This window comes from Clavelina lepadiformis, chromosome 7, assembly GCF_947623445.1.
Source record: "Clavelina lepadiformis chromosome 7, kaClaLepa1.1, whole genome shotgun sequence".
Lineage (NCBI taxonomy): Eukaryota > Metazoa > Chordata > Ascidiacea > Aplousobranchia > Clavelinidae > Clavelina > Clavelina lepadiformis.
The window spans coordinates 2,554,784-2,575,913 of NC_135246.1; the positions used below are offsets into that span (position 1 = coordinate 2,554,784).

Genomic DNA, 21,130 nt, shown 5'->3' on the forward strand with positions numbered 1-21,130 from the left:
AAACAGAAAAAGATCAAACCGTCAATGTGCATATGAACGAGCCACAAAACTCGACGGTTAATAAACATTCAAAAAGCAAATTTCGGACATTTACAAATTTGTTTCTGTTAGTATAGCAAGCTTTGTAATTTCTTCGCCATTCCAGTCATTCTATAAAATGTTTATCTTGGAGCAGTGCTATCGTATAGGCCTATAAATTCGTATAAAATAGTTCACATAAAAACAATAATTAACTTCGTAATTTCCTGCTATTTCTGAAAAGCTCATATTGCAATTATACTGTAGATCCTAAGCAATTACCAATACCAGAGACGCAAGAGCCAAGAGAGTTCTTGTGTTTGGTTATTACTGTAATACACTTGAGCATTTAGAAGTTTACTAAAAATTGAGGTGAAAATGTGAAGTATTTCTAAGACGACGTTGGTTTGTAACTTACTTGTTATTAGCACAATAAGTCATTTGGCAATTTTTACGTTGTTTATGTTTATTCTAAGCGTGATTAACTTTTTTGTATTCATTGAAAGCGTTTGACTGGAATTTTGATATCGATTAAAATCTGAATGTAGAACTGAAAATATATTTCTATAATGACATGTTAAGCTTATACTTAAATCAAGTGCCTGTTACTTGTTTAAATATAACATAAAATATAATACATAGATAGAAATTATAAATCTACAAAGAGGGTTGTCATGTTACATAACTTTTACTGAAGTCTCAATATACCTTAGATTTGTAGCTTCACACTGACTTCCAGGCGAGTCCCAAAAAGCTGACTTAAAGTGAGAGACAATTTCAAAAACAAGTTGATCTTATGTGAAACAACACTACTCACTAAATATTCTGGTAAAATAGTTTTGAAAAATATTTCTTGGTTAGGCAATTACAAGCAAAAGAAAATGGCTACATCATCATTTGCTCAGTGATATCTGGATAAAAACTGGTCAAGTTTTGATAAATTAAGAAATTTATGCAGTAACAACTTTATTTAAACGGAAGAAACCAAAGAACAAGCAACTAGAATGTCCGACATAAAGTCAGTTAGTCCGCCACAAAAGTAGACAATAGATGATGATATATCGCAATGTTGTATAACGAAGGTATTTTTGAACTATGGTATAACCTTAATGTTTAGCTCAGTTTCAATGCGTCATGAAATTTGAATGTTTTTTGTATCTAATCTGTTGTTGCATACTTTAACGAATGGATGAGATAGTAAGTGAAACTATACGTATGACGTATGCAACATTAGGCATCATGAGTTAATTAAATGGTTAAGAAACAATGCGATACTCTAGTTTTAAAGGGTACAAACAACGCAGCTGATTTCTCGGCCTACGGCGTATGGCTCGCACAGCAAGGATGCGCATTGAGTTTCGACCATGTGCAAAAAGGCACCGTTTTGGCTTCCATGCGTGCCAGGCACAACTTGTGGCGTGTCATCTACGCAAATTGGAGATGTGGCGTGTTTGTCGCTATGGCCCCCGGCCATGATGTATCCAGTGTATTCTTTGGTCCAGCCCTGAGGACAAGTTACTCTTCCTGGTATCATCAGCTGATGCAACAAAACGATAATTATACTGGTTTCAGTGATATACAAATGCTCAATAACGATTAATTACAGAAAGCTACTAAATCTGTTGAAGTTGATTTATACAGCATACCTGAGTGGTTCGTCGTTCAACCAGACAAACTGCACATGGAACCGAATGCAGGTACGTCGAATGGGTTTCGATCAGAGAGAAGTCCATTACAGAACTAATCCAAGAATCTCGATATTCTAATCCGTATATATGTGAAGCTCCTGAGTATCCAAATAAATTGTTAAACACATAAGTTTGAAACTGAATGAAAAGAAATGTTCTGTATTTTACCTTGATTTCCATCTTGAAAACGTCCGTTTCTGTAGGAGACGTTGAGATGAAGACACAAAGAATCAGAAACACCTCCGGTATGGGTATAATGAGCGCCGGCCGCTATCCCTATTACGTAAATGTGCAAATACCAGCTGTTTATACGTCAATTTCGTTCAGGATGTAAGTGATTTCCAAGGTTATTTTAGTTTTAAGTCTTACCTTCGTATATTAAGTCGTTGTTCGGCCCTGAACAATCATGTCGACCCCATCTCGTGTAAACCACACCTTTTCCTTCTGGAACGTGACGTCATAAGCATACAAGTGTACTTATACAAGAACCAGTGAAAATAAAGTAAAGATACACGTAGGTGATTTACTATCTAAGCGTACATATATTTGAGCGAAAGGAATGTATATATCTTTACTGGCCTACCTGTAAGCATTGTTTCGTCAATCTGTGATAAAATTAGTCTGTGTTTAAGTTGCTACAGTGCTCATATACGAAAGTTGTTTTCAGTTTTACCATAGTCTATTGTCAGAGCTGGGCACAATCCTTTTCTTAGGAGAGGATCCACGAGAGCATTTTGATGAGGATTAACCACTCGTCCCTTTTTTGTGGAAACAAACTTAAGATTTTCGACAGCTTTAAAATTGATTTTATGCAGTGAATGAAAAATGACTGCTACAAGATTAATTCACACAACACTAAGCGCGTCAGAACCATGTGTTGGCGATTCGATATAAACGCTTTACTTTTTTAAGCTGATAACAATAGTCAGTGACGAAGACACTCACAGAGTTCGCCCCAGTTTTTATCATAGTGTACAGCAACTTGCTTCATGTTGCTTTTATTTTTATAACTTTACCAATATATCTTTTGGAAATTAAAAGTATTAAATTAATGGACGTAGGCATCGATACAATTCTGTAAAGTTCGTGTTACTCTACTCGCTTACTTATGATTTGTGGCAAGTATGACCGAAACAAAACTCTTTCCTAACATTTACAACAATGTTGTTACCTTGATCGGGTAACAAAATAATTTACAACAAATAACGATAAACTAATATTATTAAGCTGTACAGTTAGACAGACACATTGCAAATATGGAACATACATATGCGATTAGTTTTCGAAAATGCGCCGGAGTGAAACAACTTTTTTCATTGACGAAAGGAAGAACGATCGACGTTTTTAGGATTAGCAGTTGCCCAGCTCTACCTATCGCTCTTCGTACGTGAATATTTTCTTAACAAGTAAACCTATTTCAGTTTTGAGTACTTACCATTACGTTATCATTAGGAGACCTTCTAACTCTACGAGGCTTAGCAGTTTGTTTCGAATTAGAACTGTGTGAACTTGATTTCCTTTTAAGGTGCTTTTGCTCTTGTGGAATTTTGTCTTTGGCAGTGAACTGAAAGGTTTCCATTTTCTTCTGCAGTCTATAAAACAAACGTTGAATGCTAAACATTTTCTTTTTACCACTTTAATTACTTTCTAAACTTACACATCAATTTTCTCTCGTGTGTTTATAACGAAATTGATGCAAGCGAAGAAACTTAAGCCAGTTAAGATTAGTAAAATTAATTTTGAAGAAACTTTTGCATGTTGGACACGATCCCGAAACATTTTCAAATTTCTGCTCTCAGTAACTTTTCGTTTGCTTATCATCCTGAAATATGGATTTGAACAACACAATATCACACCAGGAATTTAATAATGTTTTGCTGCTGGATGTTTTTCTCTTAACGTGAATGTTGAAGTTGGTAAACACCAATGATTGACAAATTGTTTCCGAAAATAGAAAACTAATTGAATTCTAAAACGCTTGTGCTGGGCTATGAATAGGCATGTTTAAACCACTATGGTTTGCAATGTAGTTTTGAAAAGGAAACTTATAACTTCATTTTCTTTAGTCGAGTTGTTTTCACAGGAAATTATAGGGTATGACGGTTAAAGCAGCGGAAGTCTTGGTTTAGACTACAATCTGCATAACATTATGAAAACATGAATCAAAAAACAGTAATAGATTTTTCTCGTGCAATTTAAATAGATGGCTGATAGTAGCCCACATAAGTGCTTTTGTGATTTAACGGATACTCGAACTGTTTTTCCGCAGGTAGGGTAATGTGCAGGGTTGCCATTGGTTTAAACTAAAAAATAAGCACGACTAGGAAACGAAACACGAATACCACCTTAAACAGAGCATAACAGGAGAAAACAACCAATGTTCCTAAAAACACAAGACACTATCACAATAAGGACGCAAGTGAAAATAAAGACTTTTCTCAGAAAAAAGGAAAAAAATATTTTATAAGACACGGACCTATAAAATAAAGAAAAATCTTAGAAATAAGGACGGTATGGCAACCCTGGAAGTTTTAGAAGTTTTTCTTGTTACACCGCGCTCCCGCTGTGCTTAACTGCCTGGAAAACCAGCTGACCGCGAAAAGAGAACAGTTAGTCGAGTCAGTTGTGCGTGAATGATTAAATGAAAACGATACGCTTCAATGCGGAGAGTGAGCAACATTATGACAACAATTCAATAACTACAAACTCCAACTTTATAAAACAAACGTGGAAAGATAACCGAACCTTTTATAGGAAAAGTCACCAAATTTCTACAGCAAACACTGCAACTGTACGCCACGTTTTTCTGTGACTGTGTGCAGGGTCGGCCACACATAGTGTAGATAGGATTCAACGAGATTGATGCAACTCTTTAACTCAGTTTGACCCAGTAAATTTGCAACAATTTATGCGCATTTTTATGTTTGTATGAGTTCATTGTTTCAATCTTCATGTTTATGCATTGCCCTTGTATTTGGAATGGGATATTCTTTGACTAGTAACACAAATCATACTGAGTTTTTTTAATTTGAGCTGACTTTTATAACAGCTAAACATTTCCCGATTCAGAATCATAATACAGAACAAAAAATATTAACCAACAAATTTAAACAAAAGTCCTATAGATATAACATAAAATAGTAGGCTACTTCGCTTTTTCTTAAACAAGTATTTGTAGTGTTTATTTTCATAGTTGTTTACTTAAATTGTTTACTTTAGTTTTGAAGCAATAAAAATAAATGAAACTTTAAATAAAGATCGTAAAAAACGTGTCCACCACCACTTAACATCACATTAAGATTCCACAAATTCAACTGATTAAAATTATGACGTCGCTTTTGAATAACATGACGTGACACAAGCAATCTACGTTTAAGTTTGACTGCAGCTTGGATGAAATAGTTGTGGATTTTTAGGAAAATCAAAGAAAAATGAGAAAGTATTATTCAGACAAAAGCGTAATAAAACGTCGATTCACAACTCAATCAAAAAGTGGGTACATGCGGCAATATAGATCATGCAAACATGTCATCTACCAATCAAATTACATGCACTTGGGAAGTAGCAGTGGTAAGAAATTTTGTTTTCAAAACAAACATCAAAAAAGACTTTAGATGGAAATAATGTTTAAGAGAACGCCACATGAAGTTTATCCTGAAACTCAATGTTTACAATTGACGTTGAGCTCGAACGATTTCCTAATGGGGGTATGATTTCGGCTGGGGCGAAATCTTTTGCACAAGCGCTTCACTTTATTTTCGATGTAGGGTGAATACAAGATGGGGTTGAAGGCGCTGTTCATGGGGAGGAGCACTCCTGCAGTGAATATTTCCACTCCATTTGGAAGTTTTACTCCACTCACGCTTATGTAAGCCATTGTGCAGATCGGGATCCAACAAAGAAAATCGGAAATCATGATGCGACAGATTTGTTGATTCATTTTTGCACTTTGCCTTTGCGAATTATCACTTTTTATCGGGAGATTTTTTAATTTCCAAGCAATTAAAGCAAATCCAGAGAGCACAAACATAAATGAAAAGAAATTGAAGGCTATCATGACAATGGAATATATCCAGAAAGTATCACTACGGTCAACGTATAATCGTGGCATGCACACGCTTGTAGTACCATAGTAACCGATTTCGCCTATTGGAGCATATTGAGGAAATTTGTCCTTCAAAAAACTATGAACATTTTCCTAAGAACTGTCACCAAGATCCTGTGACGTGTTTGTGAGAATGGCCAGACGACAAGCAAAGTCTGTGACGTAATCATGAGTAACTGTATCAGATGAAGAAAAGTCGTTAAGAAATATAACTTTAGATTTAAAGTAACGCGTGGTGTTGGATACGACGGCAATGATGATGGAAATTATCCATGAAGAGACTGCAGCGATTATCCAAGGTGTTTCAGAAGTCAATCGAGCTTTGAATGGATAAGAGACAGCATACAAGCGATAACCCGTAAGAATTACCATGAGAAAACAAGATGTTTGACTGGAAATAACGCACAGACTTCCCGCCAATGAACAAAGCGGACTCGATTTCCATTCATAATCAAATTCAGAATATTTGCCTGAATGCTGAATATCTCTCACTAAAATAATCATCAAATACACACCCATTAAGCAGTCAGAGACGGAGAGGTTGATGATTAAAAGATGGTTGCATACAGAAGCATCTTTGCGATTCCTTTCGTCAAGCTTTTCAATAGACAGCATAGCGACATAAAAATTTCCAAAAATTGTCCGTGCAGTGATAAACCACAGCCATATCTTCAGACCAAGGCTGTCAATCATATTACGAGTGGAAGAAAATATTCCAGGAATGAATTCATACGACACTTCAACGCAGTCTTGCTTACCATTAAGAACTGAAGAATTGGGAATTGATGTTAGATTTCCTACTTTGGTTGTACAGTAGTGCCTGTTAAAACAGTTGTTCTCGTCAATTCCATCATCGCAGTTTTCTCTCCCGTCACATTGTTGTAAGATGTCAATGCTAACCTTTTCACCAGCTTTACACTGAAACCGCATTGGACAATTGTTCTCATCAAATCCTTCGGAGCAGTTTGTGTCTTGCAAGTACTTCCATGCCTCATCAATGTAACCGTCGCAGTATCGATCACCCATCGGGAAGGAAGTGCGGCAAGTATCATTACAAAATGCTGGAGGATTGAGACACGATTTGCACTCATCAGAGAAGTCGATGCATTCTGGTCTTCCATCGCACTGGACGGCTTGTGTGTCACCCTGTTTGTTCTTGCAAGTCATAAAATTTTCTTTTACTTGCAACAGGTTTTCACAACTTTGGCCAGAACCAGAAGCGTCATCTGTTTCAGTGTTCCAGGATTTGAAGAAGCCGCATTTCGATGATCTGGAGAAGATATCCAGACACTCCGGCAATGATGGATTTTCGCATAGACATTCGTCTGAGAGGTCGAAACAATCAATGACACCATCACAGACTTGCTTAGGCGAGATAATCAGGCGATTGTCCAAACATTGGAAACAATAAAAGGAGCCGTCATCACCAAAGCAAAGGTCAGATTTATCATAGCATTGTGCAGTGTCGTCGTACAAATTCCATTGAGGAAGGACGCATAGAATAGTTGAGAACTTGGCCGAACACTTAAATCCAGGTTGGAAAGTTATTTCGTCGGTTCCATCTTTACATTCCTCTCTTCCGTTACAAAAGTTTTGGTTCAAGATAAAGGATTGATCAGAACATTGGAATATTTCGTTACAGCCAGAAATTTTTTTGCAAACAAACGTCAAAAAATATTTGACTAAAGGGAAATAATATTTAAGAGAATGCCACATGAAGTTTATCCTGAAACTCAATGTTTAAAATTGACGTTGAGCTCGATCGATTCCCTATTGGGGGTTCGATTTCGGCTGGGTCGAAATCTTTTCTACAAACACTTTGCTTTGGTTTCGGTATAGGGCGAGTACAAGATGGGGTTAAATGCACTGTTGATGGGGAGGAGCACTCCTGCAGTGAACATCTCAACTCCATCTGGAAGCTTCGCTCCACTACTCTTCTGCAGATGGGAATCCAATAAAGGGAAATCGCAAGACATGACTCGAGTCATCAAACGATTCAAGTCATGTCCTTTATATATATATAAAACCAAGCGATGCGAAAAGCAAAATATTCGTTTCTGTCAAAAAGAAACGTTTGGAATTTTTACAAGTTTGCTTCGTTCTACAACTCTACACGCATTTGCAGACAAAAAGTGCATGTAATTGTATTTTAAATTACATTTTTATGTGTTTGGAAGAAAAAGGAAAAACTGTTTTACCACAAGGTTTACACCTAATCTAAGACTTGATTTCAGTCATATTAGCAAAAAGTGACTCGAGTCATTGCGAATCTGATATCAATGTAAGTCATCTTAGTCCTGAAGTAACTTGCCACCAGGGAATGTCTCCACTGAGCAGAAAGTGAGCAATGGAAAATTTTTGCAATTGCGTCATTTAACTCATTATAGAAGTTTGAGTAAACCTGGAGAAATGAGGGAAAGTCGTACGTCAATAAATATTCGTTGGGTGGCGGTAAAGAGCAAAACTGTTAGGTTCAGTGCAGTCATAGCAGCAAAAATTTATTCCTATTACAGTAAATGTTGTTGCCATAACATTTTTCTGATTCGTGCCGTGGTGATCGATCCATGAGAAACGAAATTTTGTGCAGTTCAAAAGCTTTGGTCTACTCTATACAATAATCAATAAGGTATTTAAGTTTGGTTTCTAAAATTAGAATTTAATAAACAAGAAGGCCTACAAGGGGCACAATGCGTGACGCTGGTTACGTTAAACGTAAAGGAGAAAATAGCTACATTACAATTCAAGGTCAGAGATTTAGAATGATCAGCACGAATTTTAGTTGAGTTTTCCGCTGCTAAATGATTGATAACAGAAGCAACGTAGAGACATAAGTTATTATTTTAACCGAAAACAGTAAGTAGGCTATAGGCTATAAGAAAAAAGTAGATATCAAAATGGAAGCATGTTAGTCGGCACAAAAGTCGATAAGATTGCTATAGTTGCGGTCAAAAGCACGTTTGTGTCACAAGAAAAATTATTGTCAAAGTGAATCGGGTGGTTGGTAATGTTGAATAAACAGCATGATATTTGTCAACTGAGCCATTCCACATTTGAAGATAGTATATGACTAAATTTCAAACATTGGTGGATGTAGCACCTGAAATAGTTTTGACATATTGCCAGCATGATATCGTCGTGTCGTAACCTTGCAATTCGCGAAGGAACAACGGATTGGTTACGGATGAGCCCAAATGTTAACGTTTACGCTATCACACAAAAAGAGAATGCTATTGCTAATGTGCTGCTGTAAATAGAGATACAGTAATAGGGAAGTTTAGTTTAAAGAAGGACGACGAAATGATTCAATGAAAACGTGAAGTTAACAAAATTAATTATCCATGACATATATTATTGGACTCATACTATACATGGTACTGATTTTAACGGTTAGAGAATCAAAAGTGAATAATTATGCGATTGAACAACATGTCGGCGTTAAGAGATGGATGAAAATCGGATAAAAACAAAAGCATATCCAAAGGTCGTCTCTGTGGTTTTAAAAAGCGGAGTCGGTAGAGTAAACTTATAAAATCCATTAAAATAGAGCAGTAAAAGCTTATCCAAATAAAATAATGGTTAATAATTAACCGATATCTAACGTTGAAAAAAGACGCCATATGTTAGTGGCTGTTTGTTGGCAGTTTTGTTATCTGAGTTTTGAGGTAAATTTGCTTCTCTTTTGTTTGACTCTTAGATTGCTAAATGTGTGTACAGTGTAGAAAATACACAAACTATCAGTTAATTGATATTAGCAGGCAAATAATGCAATAACCGATGTTTCATTTTTCTGGTTCCATGACATATGACCGCGAGAAAATGACCGCGAACAAACTCACCGGGGACAACTGAACGTGACGTAAATTGACCGTGAACAAACTGACCGTGATGTAAATTGACCGCGAACAAACTAACCGGGAACAGACTTACCGGAATGAAAATTGACCGTGCAAGTGCTGAATTATTGTGTTTAAGTTGATCTCCAACTTTTTTTGCAATTTACAATAATTAGTATAACCATAACCAAGACTTAAAACTAGGGGAGTCCTGACGTACAGCTTCAATCTGACAATTTACTTAACTAAAGTGTCCATTGTTATTGCAATGAGTCAATTGTTACTACATGAGATAGGCTACAACGCATTGTTTCATAATCTCATCAAACAACTCGTCTAGACCGGGAAAATGCATGTAACAATAGGAAATCTATGAATAAAGGTGAAAAACCCGTAGGGTCACCCTACACCCTACAACGGGCCAAAAAACTCTACGAGTGGCAACCTTGACTGCAATACACATACTAAATTGGATAGTGACTAGATATCGACTAGATAGTGAATTAGAATTTTGACCTTTTGACGGCCAATTTATCGACGGTTAATTTCATCGCCGGCCAATTTACGTCACGGTTAATTTGTTGCCGGTCAGTTGTCCACTACCAGTTGTCGCCGGTGAGTTTGTTCACGGTCACTTCTCGTGATCCCCATTTTTCTTATGTGCAAACTATATTACTGACGGAGCGAGTAAGCGCATGGTAACTTTTAAGTCTTCATACGCGCCTCCTCTTATCAAATGAGAGAATGTAGGCATAGGGTCGTAAAGAGCAACGTGGCGCAATTACGATTGCGTAAACACTTGTGACGTTGGAATTCTTTCCAGGTCTTAAACCGCAAACGGCTGATCGCATCAGCCGAAAAATAAACCCTATTTAATGACCGGTAAACGACAACATTTCACTACCTTCATGGCGGGCAAGGAATTTTAACCAGAAACTTCTTGCGTCTTATACGGCTGCCACTATTTTACCGGAAAACATCGTGCGTTCAAAGCTATATTTCATACATTCTTCTAACCTAACTTAAATGTTATACCATAGTAACCTTAACCTAACCTAAATCCATCTCCTTTTCTAAATTCAACTCCAATAAAATCTTAAATAACTAAAATCTACTTTTTGCAGACTAAATTTTCTAACCTAACCTGTCACCTGTAACAGTAACAGCAAAAACATTCTCTTCGTTATTGCAGCGAGTCAAACGACATGGCGTTTGATGGTTAGGGGTGGGCAGGTGCAAAATAAATTGCTTTAAAACATGTAGAAACACACACGATACATGGCCGAAAATGTAAAATACTAAAATCAATTTAAAAGTACAAACCGTCATACAAGCCGACATACTTGTATGTATACGGGCAACGCGGTGATATACGCTTTTTAACTACTATTATTCTAACCTATTAAAATCTACTTCTATACTATTACTACTATCTAATATAAGGTACCTGTACCGAATAAGGCCCACCTAACACTTTTTTGAAAATAACTCAAGAACCATAAATGAGAATAGACTGAAAAATCGTATTCTATTAGTGAGGGTATATGACTACAACATATTAAAACCACAATACCTGACAACCCCCCAAAAAATTTTTATAAAGAAATTAAAAATTCCAAAAAATGGGCCTTATTAGGAGCATAGACTCCTAATAAGGCCCACCAATTTTGTGAGTATTTTGATTCAAAACATAGTAATAGACAACATATAACATTATAAGAAATTTCACATTTTAAGTTGTACAAACATTTAAAAAGATTCCACTAGGCGCATCAAAGTAACTGCAACAACTTGCCAACTGATGACTGGAACCACTCTTGAAGTCTGGACATCAATTAGCCAAGCATCTTGTATGGGCCTTATTAGGCGCATGTGGCATCCACGAAAAAAATGTCACATTTTTATCATCAGAAAAATTTTAGCAAAAAAAAGTGCATTATCCTTTTCAATACTAAGTTGGTTGTTACATGAAAACTTCAGCCGGCTAACAACAGTTCATTTAACCGGCCAAATTCTCACTTGCTTTTTTTCTAAATTAACAAAACCACCTTAACTGCAAATATCAAATTTTTGTTGTGCTCTAGCGAATCGGTTGATCACGTGACAAGGATGAAATCTGGTAAACCATCATGAATTTATATTAGTTTTTATGTAGGGACAAAATCTTTCATTTATTTGCACGGGTTTGCGAAATATGAGTAATGGGCCTTATTAGGGACCGGGCCTTATTCGGTACAGGTACCTTATATATATATACTGTATATATATATATCTTATAATATGTCATTTCTTGTGCAGGATGAACAAAGTTTTCTATCAGATAAGATTAAAAATGAAATTGATCTCTTTGTTGATGGTGATGCTTCTTGCGTCAGCACAAGGACTTCGTCAGTATTCAATAGATCAAGGTAAGGAAACCGTTTTTAAATATTTTTTAATTTAAATAACAGAGGTAAATTCATTTGGCTAAAAGACCATATCCAGAATAATCTAAAACATTGCTCAAAATGCAACGACTTCAAATACAACCCTGTTTTGTTTGTGGTAACTGTGGTGTTGCTACATCTTTGCATAATTTATTGAACTACTTAACCGGCTATTCTGAAAAACAGATAAAATATCGCTTCTGAAACCATTAAGATTAACAACCTGTTAACAACAATATGTGTTGTGGGCATGCCAGCAAACGTACACTCCAAAAAGTAGCAAAAACTACATCATAAAATTAAAAGGTTTGATGATGTCTATCTGAAATACATGCATAATTGCACATTCCTCTTGGGTAAATCAACCCGATTGTTTGTAAAGTTAAAGTTTCTGGCCAGTGAATAATAGTATATAGACAGCAGTCAAATTAAGGCAATATGTCTTGCTTGCCAGCAAATATAATGCAATATATTGAGCGAAGATTTTTAGTGTGTTATTTATAATTCTGCAAAATGAAATAAATTTTAAAGTGCAGTTTAAAATAATAGCTTTTGAATAATTTGTTCTTCACAGCTCTTTGAATTTTGCTTTTACTTCTCAATTTTAATAACTTTTTTGCCCTGCTACTTACGTGGCAAATCGCTTCTTCGTTAATCAATTGATTTTTGCTGTTTACAAGTTTTTCTGTGTATAGATACAAGAAAATTAATTTTAATTGCTGTTCCAATAAACCCCAGGTTGAATTAATTAGTGATAGTATTTAATTACGCTCTTCTTTTAAAATTCACTGAAATTTTTAAAAAGATTTTTAGATAATCTTTTTTGACCTTACTTGTTCAAACGAAAACACGTGACGTCAACACATTTGTTTGTCACTTCCAAGTTTCGAGGATAACGACGTAACGTGGTAGTAATAGCCAATGTATAGTGATAGTATTACAAGAATATTTTACTTGCATTTAGTGAGGTGCCATTATATATATCCCCGTTGCCAACCATCTGAGTTCAACTGCAGGTGTGAGGATGATGCAGAAGGGGATTCCCGGGAATGCATACCACAATCATGGGTTTGTGACGGGCAACGAGATTGCTTGAATGGAGCTGACGAAATTGATTGTAGATGCGATCCTGGCGAGTATCAGTGCTATGATGGAGTCGGAGTGAGGATTTATCAATGCATCAACGAAAGTAGAGTTTGCAATGGCGAAGGGGATTGTATGAATAGCAGAGATGACGTTAATGAGAAATGCGAGGGGGGATTCCAATGCGACAATGGTCTGTACTTATCTTCATCGTCATATAAGTGTGATGGAGGCAATCACTGTGGAGATAACAGCGACGAAGATAATTGCGATGGTTGTCCCCAACATCAACACAGATGTGATTGCTACAAGGACGGAAATGATACTTGCGGAGACCGAACAAGATGCTACAAGGACTGGTGTAAGTAAAATTATTTCGTTTACAACTAAAATAAAAGCAATACATTGTTTAGCTTAATTGTTCTTTCAATCCATATTATGTCCCTGTGCCAGGTTAATGCCTCATGTTATAACGTTTGATGTTTTCCATTTGGCACTGACACATCTTTAACGCGCTTGTAATGGACGATAATGTTTAGGGTAAGGAATGTAAGAAAGAGTAAGTATCACCAAACTTTATTCCTGAAGAGCCGGAAAAGCATTATTAATGACGGTCGCATAGTGGATATTCGCTTGGTTCAATTCAATACGGTGTACTTACGCACACGTAGACGTGGTTAGGCGGTTATCGGCAAAAGAATAATGCAAAAAGTTTCAGTTTTTGATCTTCGTTGTGACGTAGATCTAGGTTCTTGTTATGTCATACATTAATAAAGACAACATGTTGTTTTTGTTGCTCTCCTTACGTGGTAGTCAACTGAAATCAGAAGTGTAGGTCATAGAAGTATATCCTATTTTCAGTTAGGCGCCATGTAAAAAAATTAGCAACGTGATGCATTGTAATTAAATAAATTACGATTGTTTTGAACATAAAAAATCCAATAGCCCAATCATTTTCGTCTGTGAAGTTACGGTACCTTTTAAACCGGGTAAAAGCTGTCACTTATAAAGCTACTGACAGTTGCGGCAACCTACACAGCAATAAGAGATAAATATGTAATATACAGTAGGTTTTACTGCTAGGCTTATGAATATGTGAATGTTATCTGTTTATACCTATGACATCCCATCACAAGAGCCTTTAACTAATTAAGGCCAATTTTGCGATTTTCTTTTACTTACAATTACCTGACCAAGATTTTTTTCCGAAACTGTTTTACCAGAATATTCAGTGAATGTTCTTTCATATAAGATCAACTTGGTTTTGGTCCTGCCCCTCACTTTAAGCAAATATTACCTTTGTACAGATAAATGCGATGGACGTATATTCTGCTCAGATGGAAGTGACGAATGGAATTGTTTATCATGTCCCTCATCCATACCCCTTCGCTGCGCTTGTAATGGGATTGATAATTACTCCTGTCTGGGTGCAGGAACAGTATGTTATGCGCATCATGGTACGTGACGTTTATTAATAATATTAAATTTTTCATTACTATTTGTAACAGTTTACGTTTATTTTTTTTAATTAAAAACACTTTGTACAGAAATATGCAATGGATTTGCAGTTTGCTCAGATGGAAGCGACGAATGGAATTGCTCATCATGTCCGTCATCCATGCCCCTTCGCTGTGCTTGTAATGAGGTCAATGATTACTCATGTAAAGGAAATAGTTTTGCATGTTATTGGGATAATGGTAGGATGGTGTTTTAATTTTAAAACGTAATGGTGTTTAACATAAAGCTAATTTTTAACCGTAATTAATTTGTTGTTATGTAATGATTTGATTTGACAAATGACAACGAATATAAAAGTTATAACATTAGTATATAATAACTTTAGTTATACAAATTATAGTATACAAAGCAACTAAAACGAACATATATAAACTGAGACATGCAGACAGAAATTTTAAAAACACGTTTAATGGATAACGACGTGTCCTTGTTCTATAGAAAGATGCGATGGGGAGACGAAAAAAACTGTAGTGGAGCAAACTTGCCCAGACTCATCAGACGAAATGAACTGCACATGTCCTAAACACAAATTCACATGCCCGTGCTTTAGTACGAACTTTCCTACTTGCAACATGACAACGGGATGTATACCAGTGGAATACGTCGATGATGGGAAGTTTGACTGCCCGAGTCATGGTGACGAGTATTATGTTATTTCATTGGATAAAATGAGTTGTGGTTCTTGCATTGTTGATGTTGCTAGGTTACAAGACGAAAGTTTTTGTATCCCACCTTGGTGTGACAAATCTACTTGTAACAATGTTCCTTCGTTAGAATGTACTGAATATTATTGCAACATGACTGATGCAATTTGCTTCTCTTTCTGTTCTGATGAAAACACATCATCTGGCTGTAACGAAATATTCCAATGTTCTGATCAATCCTTTATCTTGAACCAAAACTTTTGTAATGGAAGAGAGGAATGTAAAGATGGAACCGACGAAATAACTTTCCAACCTGGATTTAAGTGTTCGGCCAAGTTCTCAACTATTCTATGCGTCCTTCCTCAATGGAATTTGTACGACGACACTGCACAATGCTATGATAAATCTGACCTTTGTTTTGGTGATGACGGCTCCTTTTATTGTTTCCAATGTTTGGACAGTCGCCTGATTATCTCGCCTAAGCAAGTCTGTGACGGTGTCATTGATTGTTTCGACCTCTCAGACGAATGTCTCTGCGAAAATCCATCTTTGCCTGAGTGTCTGGATATCTTCTCCAGATCATCGAAATGCGGCTTCTTCAAATCCTGGAACACTGAAACAGATGACGCTTCTGGTTCTGGCCAAAGTTGTGAAAACCTGTTGCAAGTAAAAGAAAATTTTATGACTTGCAAGAACAAACAGGGTGACACACAAGCCGTCCAGTGCGATCGAAGACCAGAATGCATCGACTTCTCTGATGAGTGCAAATCGTGTCTCAATCCTCCAGCATTCTGTAATGATACTTGCCGCACTTACTTCCCGATGGGTGATCGATACTGCGACGGTTACATTGATGAGGCATGGAAGTACTTGCAAGACACAAACTGCTCCGAAGGATTTGATGAAAACAATTGTCCAATGCGGTTTCAGTGTAGAGCTGGTGAAAAGGTTAGCATTGACATCTTACAACAATGTGACGGGAGAGAAAACTGCGATGATGGAATTGACGAGAACAACTGCTTTAACAGGCACTACTGTACAACCAAGGTAGGAAATCTAACATCAATTCCCAATTCTTCAGTTCTTAATGGTAAGCAAGACTGCGTTGATGGGTCAGATGAATTCATTCCTGGAATATTTTCTTCCACTCGTAATATGATTGACAACCTTGGTCTGAAGATATGGCTTTGGTTTATCACTGCACTGACAATTTTTGGAAATTTTTATGTCGCTATGCTGTCTATTGAAAAGCTTCACGAAAGAAAAAGCAAAGATGTTTCTGTATGCAACCATATTTTAATCATCAACCTTTCCGTCTCTGACTGCTTAATGGGTGTGTATTTGATGATTATTTTAGTGAAAGATATTCAGTATTCAGGCAAATATTCTGAATTTGACTATGAATGGAGATCGAGTCCGCTTTGTTCATTGGCGGGAAGTCTGTGCGTTATTTCCAGTCAAACATCTTGTTTTCTCATGGTAATTCTTACGGGTTATCGCTTGTATGCTGTCTCTTATCCATTCAAAGCTCGATTGACTTCTGAAACACCTTGGATAATCGCTGCAGTCTCTTCATGGATAATTTCCATCATCGTTGCCGTCGTATCCAACACCACGCGTTACTTTAAATCTAAAGTTATATTTCTTAACGACTTTTCTTCATCTGATACAGTTACTCATGATTACGTCACAGACTTTGCTTGTCGTCTGGCCATTCTCACAAACACGTCACATTATCTCGGTGACAGTTCTTGGGAAAATGTTCAAAGTTTTTTGAAGGACAAATTTCCTCAATATGCTCCAATAGGCGAAATCGGTTACTATGGTACTACAAGCGTGTGCATGCCACGATTATACGTTGACCGTAGCGATACTTTCTGGATATATTCCATTGTCATGATAACCTTCAATTTCTTTTCATTTATGTTTGTGCTCTCTGGATTTGCTTTAATTGCTTGGAAATTAAAAAATCGCCCGATAAAAAGTGATAATTCGCAAAAGCAAAGTGCCAAAATGAATCAACGAATCTGTCGCATCATGATTTCCGATTTTCTTTGTTGGATCCCGATCTGCACAATGGCTTACATAAGCGTGAGTGGAGTAAAACTTCCAAATGGAGTGGAAATATTCACTGCAGGAGTGCTCCTCCCCATGAACAGCGCCTTCAACCCCATCTTGTATTCACCCTACATCGAAAATAAAGTGAAGCGCTTGTGCAAAAGATTTCGCCCCAGCCGAAATCGAACCCCCAATAGGGAATCGATCGAGCTCAACGTCAATTGTAAACATTGAGTTTCAGGATAAACTTCATGTGGCGTTAAATTTCTTACCACTGCTACTGCCCAAGTGCATGTATTTTGATTGGTAGATGACATGTTTGCATGATCTATATTGCCGCATGTACTCACTTTTTGATTGTTTAAATTTAATTAGAATTTAATTTAATTAGAATATATTACAATAAAAATGATTATTTTAATTTTAATTAGAATTTAATTCTTTCTCATGTTTCTTTGATACTCCTAAAAAGTCACAACCATTTCATCCAAGCTGCTGTCAAACTTAAACGTAAAAAAGCAAATAGGGTTATCTTTTTATTGCAAACTTTTTCACTGTTATGCTTCAGTGCCTTTAATTTCAACTACCTGATTTGTTTTCAAGCGCTTTGTTACGTAACAATGTGTCGTTCGTTCAGTACCCTGGTGTCTGCCATTTTGGTAATTTGTAGATGTTTTACGCATATTGAGTGTTAGATCGTAGCAAACTTATAACTTCAAATCACCAGTTTTAACTTCTTTTACGATTACATCGACCTTTTGTGCTTGTTCATGTAAGGAATTGTGAAACTTACGCAAATTAGCCTAGACTAGGCTACCAAATATTACTCAAAACGACAGAGATTTCTTGTCCTAAGTTGTCTTTTTGCCAAGCTAGGTTCATGCAAAAAAGTTGAAAAACCTTTTAATTTGAGCCTAGAACAGAGCACTCAAGTCTGCCTAGTTGGGCAAGAATGGCGAGCGAATTCAAGTCTTGTTATTGTAATGGAAAGTGGGTATATGGAATCTGAAGTTTAGAGAATGACGCACTTCACTACAATAAGTACTTGTTGAAATGTTTATTGCGGGTGATGATATATGAGTCTCATGAGGTCGTCGTTTGCTTTTCTCACCCACAGATTTAATTGTTTACCTTGACGGCTTATTGTCTGATGACTTATAGCTTCAATTAGCAGTAATCAATATTATAATGACTGGTTTTCCACTGCTATATTATAGGACCAAACTCCTTGTTACCTTGTGAAGATAACAACTAAGTTGTCTATCTTTACACTGAACTTACTCAAACAGAATTCTACAATGGTTACACAGGAATGACAACTGTAGATACTGATTACATTGAAATTTCCTTGAACAATTACATTTAGACAAAACATTAGCACAGCAACAGCATGAAGACGTTCATCTTATAGGGTTGATCATAGCAGAATGAATGTGTGATAAATATATCAATTAATGTAATATAAAATTGTGTAAAACATAGAATTCTCGTCTATCGAATCAGCAAAGCATAACACTGCGTGACGTAATCGATTGCTTCTCCTGTGCGTGCATTACGAGTCATCACTTATCAGTCGTATGTCCAACGCCGCAACATGTCTTTATGCTGTTGCTGTCACAATGTTCTATCTTGATTTATTCGTTCAAAGAGGCTTCAATATAATCAGATTATACAGTTATCATTCCCGTGTTATTATTGCTGAAGTCTATCAAAGTTCACTGTTAAGATATACACAAGTAAACAGACTTTGTATTAAAGTGGGTAAACCTTACAGGTTAAGGTACCATATACCACTTTTCATTACAAATGCATTGAACATCAGTGACTAACTCACGCAAGATAGGCAGGCGCGATATTTATGTCACGACTTAAAACGGAAAACAGAAAGTTATCGGTACGTCACGTTTCGTAAAGCAGACGTCTGAAAATAAGAATTGTATATTCTATTCGATTTGTATACTATAATATCCCTTTATTACCTTTAGGTGCATTAATTAGTCCAATCATGTAGCCTAGCCTAATTAGGTAGTTGAATTATGTAAGCATTTAATCAATAAAACTTTCCCGAGTTATCGCCGAATCAAAATGAGTCGACATAGTCCAATGTTAAGTATAAGGCAATCGAAAAAATCTTGCAACTCGGAAGTGGTCTATCTATTGCGACAAAAGTCTCCTGCATTTTACATATTTTGTTGCAAGTAGGCAAACCAATGTTAAAACATCAAAATCCGCACATGAGAGCTTGTCAGTGCAGTCTTTGATCTTGTCGATAAAGGTCCAGATATGCACTCTGGGAACAGGCTAGCTTGGATTTACAATGTACGCTAGGCTATGACAGTTTTTGCATTTGCGCTGGTAACTCATTTTGTTTCTGTATGTATTCACCGATAGGTCTACAGTAGTATGGGAATTGGGGTGGTGTGGTTTCTAGACTGGCCTAAGCCAAGTCTGACTGTTGACTCCGCTAATTGTCTTTGACTCCGTTGCGTTTACTGTCTCTATTCTGCTTCTTAAATCAACACCAACTTCATAAAGTTTAGTTGTTATATTGTCCGAATTACTTGTCCGAATTAGAATGTTTACACCATGATTTCAATTCCCAATATCTTAGCAATTACTTCAATTTACAGGAATAATTCCGAAAGCAGAATTTCTCAGAATAAGAGAAGAGAGAATTTCCAATATCCGTTTTGTAAGAGAGCGATTTAAACCAACATTTCTTTTTATACTAAAATATTGACCAATCAGCTAACGCCATGTTGTTTTATCGTTGCTACGTGTATGTGTGTAATATCTATTATTCTACGAATCTACGTTATCCAAACATTTCATCAAGTACACTTCAAACTTTACGCCGTAAAACAACCCTGCTTGAAATACTTCAATCTACGTCAGCACGCTACAAAGCTTTGCAAACATTATTATCTGCCTGGAGAAAAATCAAAACTTTTGCAATGCCAATATATATAATTATTGCAATGTTTGGGCTATCCGAATGCCACAGTAGCATCAGCACATAACGATTGTTGCTAAATTCAAAGGTCTAGATCAGGCCTGGCCAACCCGCGGCTCGCATGCGGCTCTTTCGTTCATATTGAACCTCCGAAAGAGAGCACATTTTACCTACTTTAGGCAGATAAATAATACAGAAAAGTAATCTCTACTGGCTAATGTTCAATTGATATTTGCTAAATAATGACTGATTGCATCAGATTTCGACCCAGAATAAAGATGATAAAACTGAAACAATATGTGCTGCAGTATTATGACGTAATAAGAAAAAGCGTCATAAATCATAATGTGTATGATGTGGCACTTTGCGGTTAACACAGTAAGAAGTGAGGCTCTTAGTCTCTGACTGGTTGGCCACCCCTGGTCTAGCTCTAGATAATTAATAATTACTAGAATTTACAGTTGATTATTTTCTGCCCCTTGTAATGAAAGCTCTTCAAGGATTTCTATACGCGACCATTTGCAATATACAGTATTCTAGGGAACTCTGCAAAAGAATTTATTCAAGTTTTATGAACCCTTTGCAACGAATTCATAACTTCAAAAGCAATTGTGGAACCCAAACCGTTAGGTCTACTTGTAATTGGCATGAAACATTAGAAATATCGCATGATGCTGTTAATTCAAGTTGCATTGACACTCAGATCCAAGAGAGATATTCAAACAGATATTATATTCCGGGAGCAAGCTTTTATGAAAAATTAGGTGTGGGCCTACTTTTGTTTAAAACAGTTGAAAGAATAGT

At 36.4% G+C, this 21,130-nt stretch overlaps 2 protein-coding genes across 3 annotated transcripts; one reads left to right on the forward strand and one right to left on the reverse strand.

Annotated features, from left to right (window-relative positions):
• Positions 1-967: 967 nt before the first annotated feature.
• LOC143465891 (uncharacterized) lies at positions 968-3,586 on the reverse strand. Of its 2 annotated transcripts, none has more exons than XM_076964411.1 (7): positions 3,364-3,586; positions 3,142-3,298; positions 2,290-2,311; positions 2,076-2,147; positions 1,875-1,982; positions 1,665-1,804; positions 968-1,555 (listed from the first exon to the last, which is right to left on the reverse strand). In XM_076964411.1, the coding sequence occupies exons 1-7, from the start codon at positions 3,525-3,527 to the stop codon at positions 1,301-1,303; spliced, it is 918 nt and encodes a 305-aa protein (XP_076820526.1). In that variant the 5' UTR covers positions 3,528-3,586; the 3' UTR covers positions 968-1,300. The 2 variants fall into 2 exon arrangements, with proteins under 2 accessions (XP_076820526.1, XP_076820525.1); XM_076964410.1 differs by having other exon boundaries at positions 2,076-2,150.
• A 4,634-nt stretch (positions 3,587-8,220) lies between these two features.
• LOC143465205 (uncharacterized) lies at positions 8,221-18,201 on the forward strand. The gene is made up of 7 exons (XM_076963395.1): positions 8,221-8,262; positions 8,381-8,437; positions 11,943-12,052; positions 13,087-13,514; positions 14,461-14,610; positions 14,701-14,850; positions 15,110-18,201. Exons 1-7 carry the CDS (start codon positions 8,221-8,223, stop codon positions 17,605-17,607), a joined length of 3,435 nt encoding a protein of 1,144 aa, XP_076819510.1. The 3' UTR covers positions 17,608-18,201.
• The last annotated feature ends 2,929 nt before the right edge of the window (positions 18,202-21,130 follow it).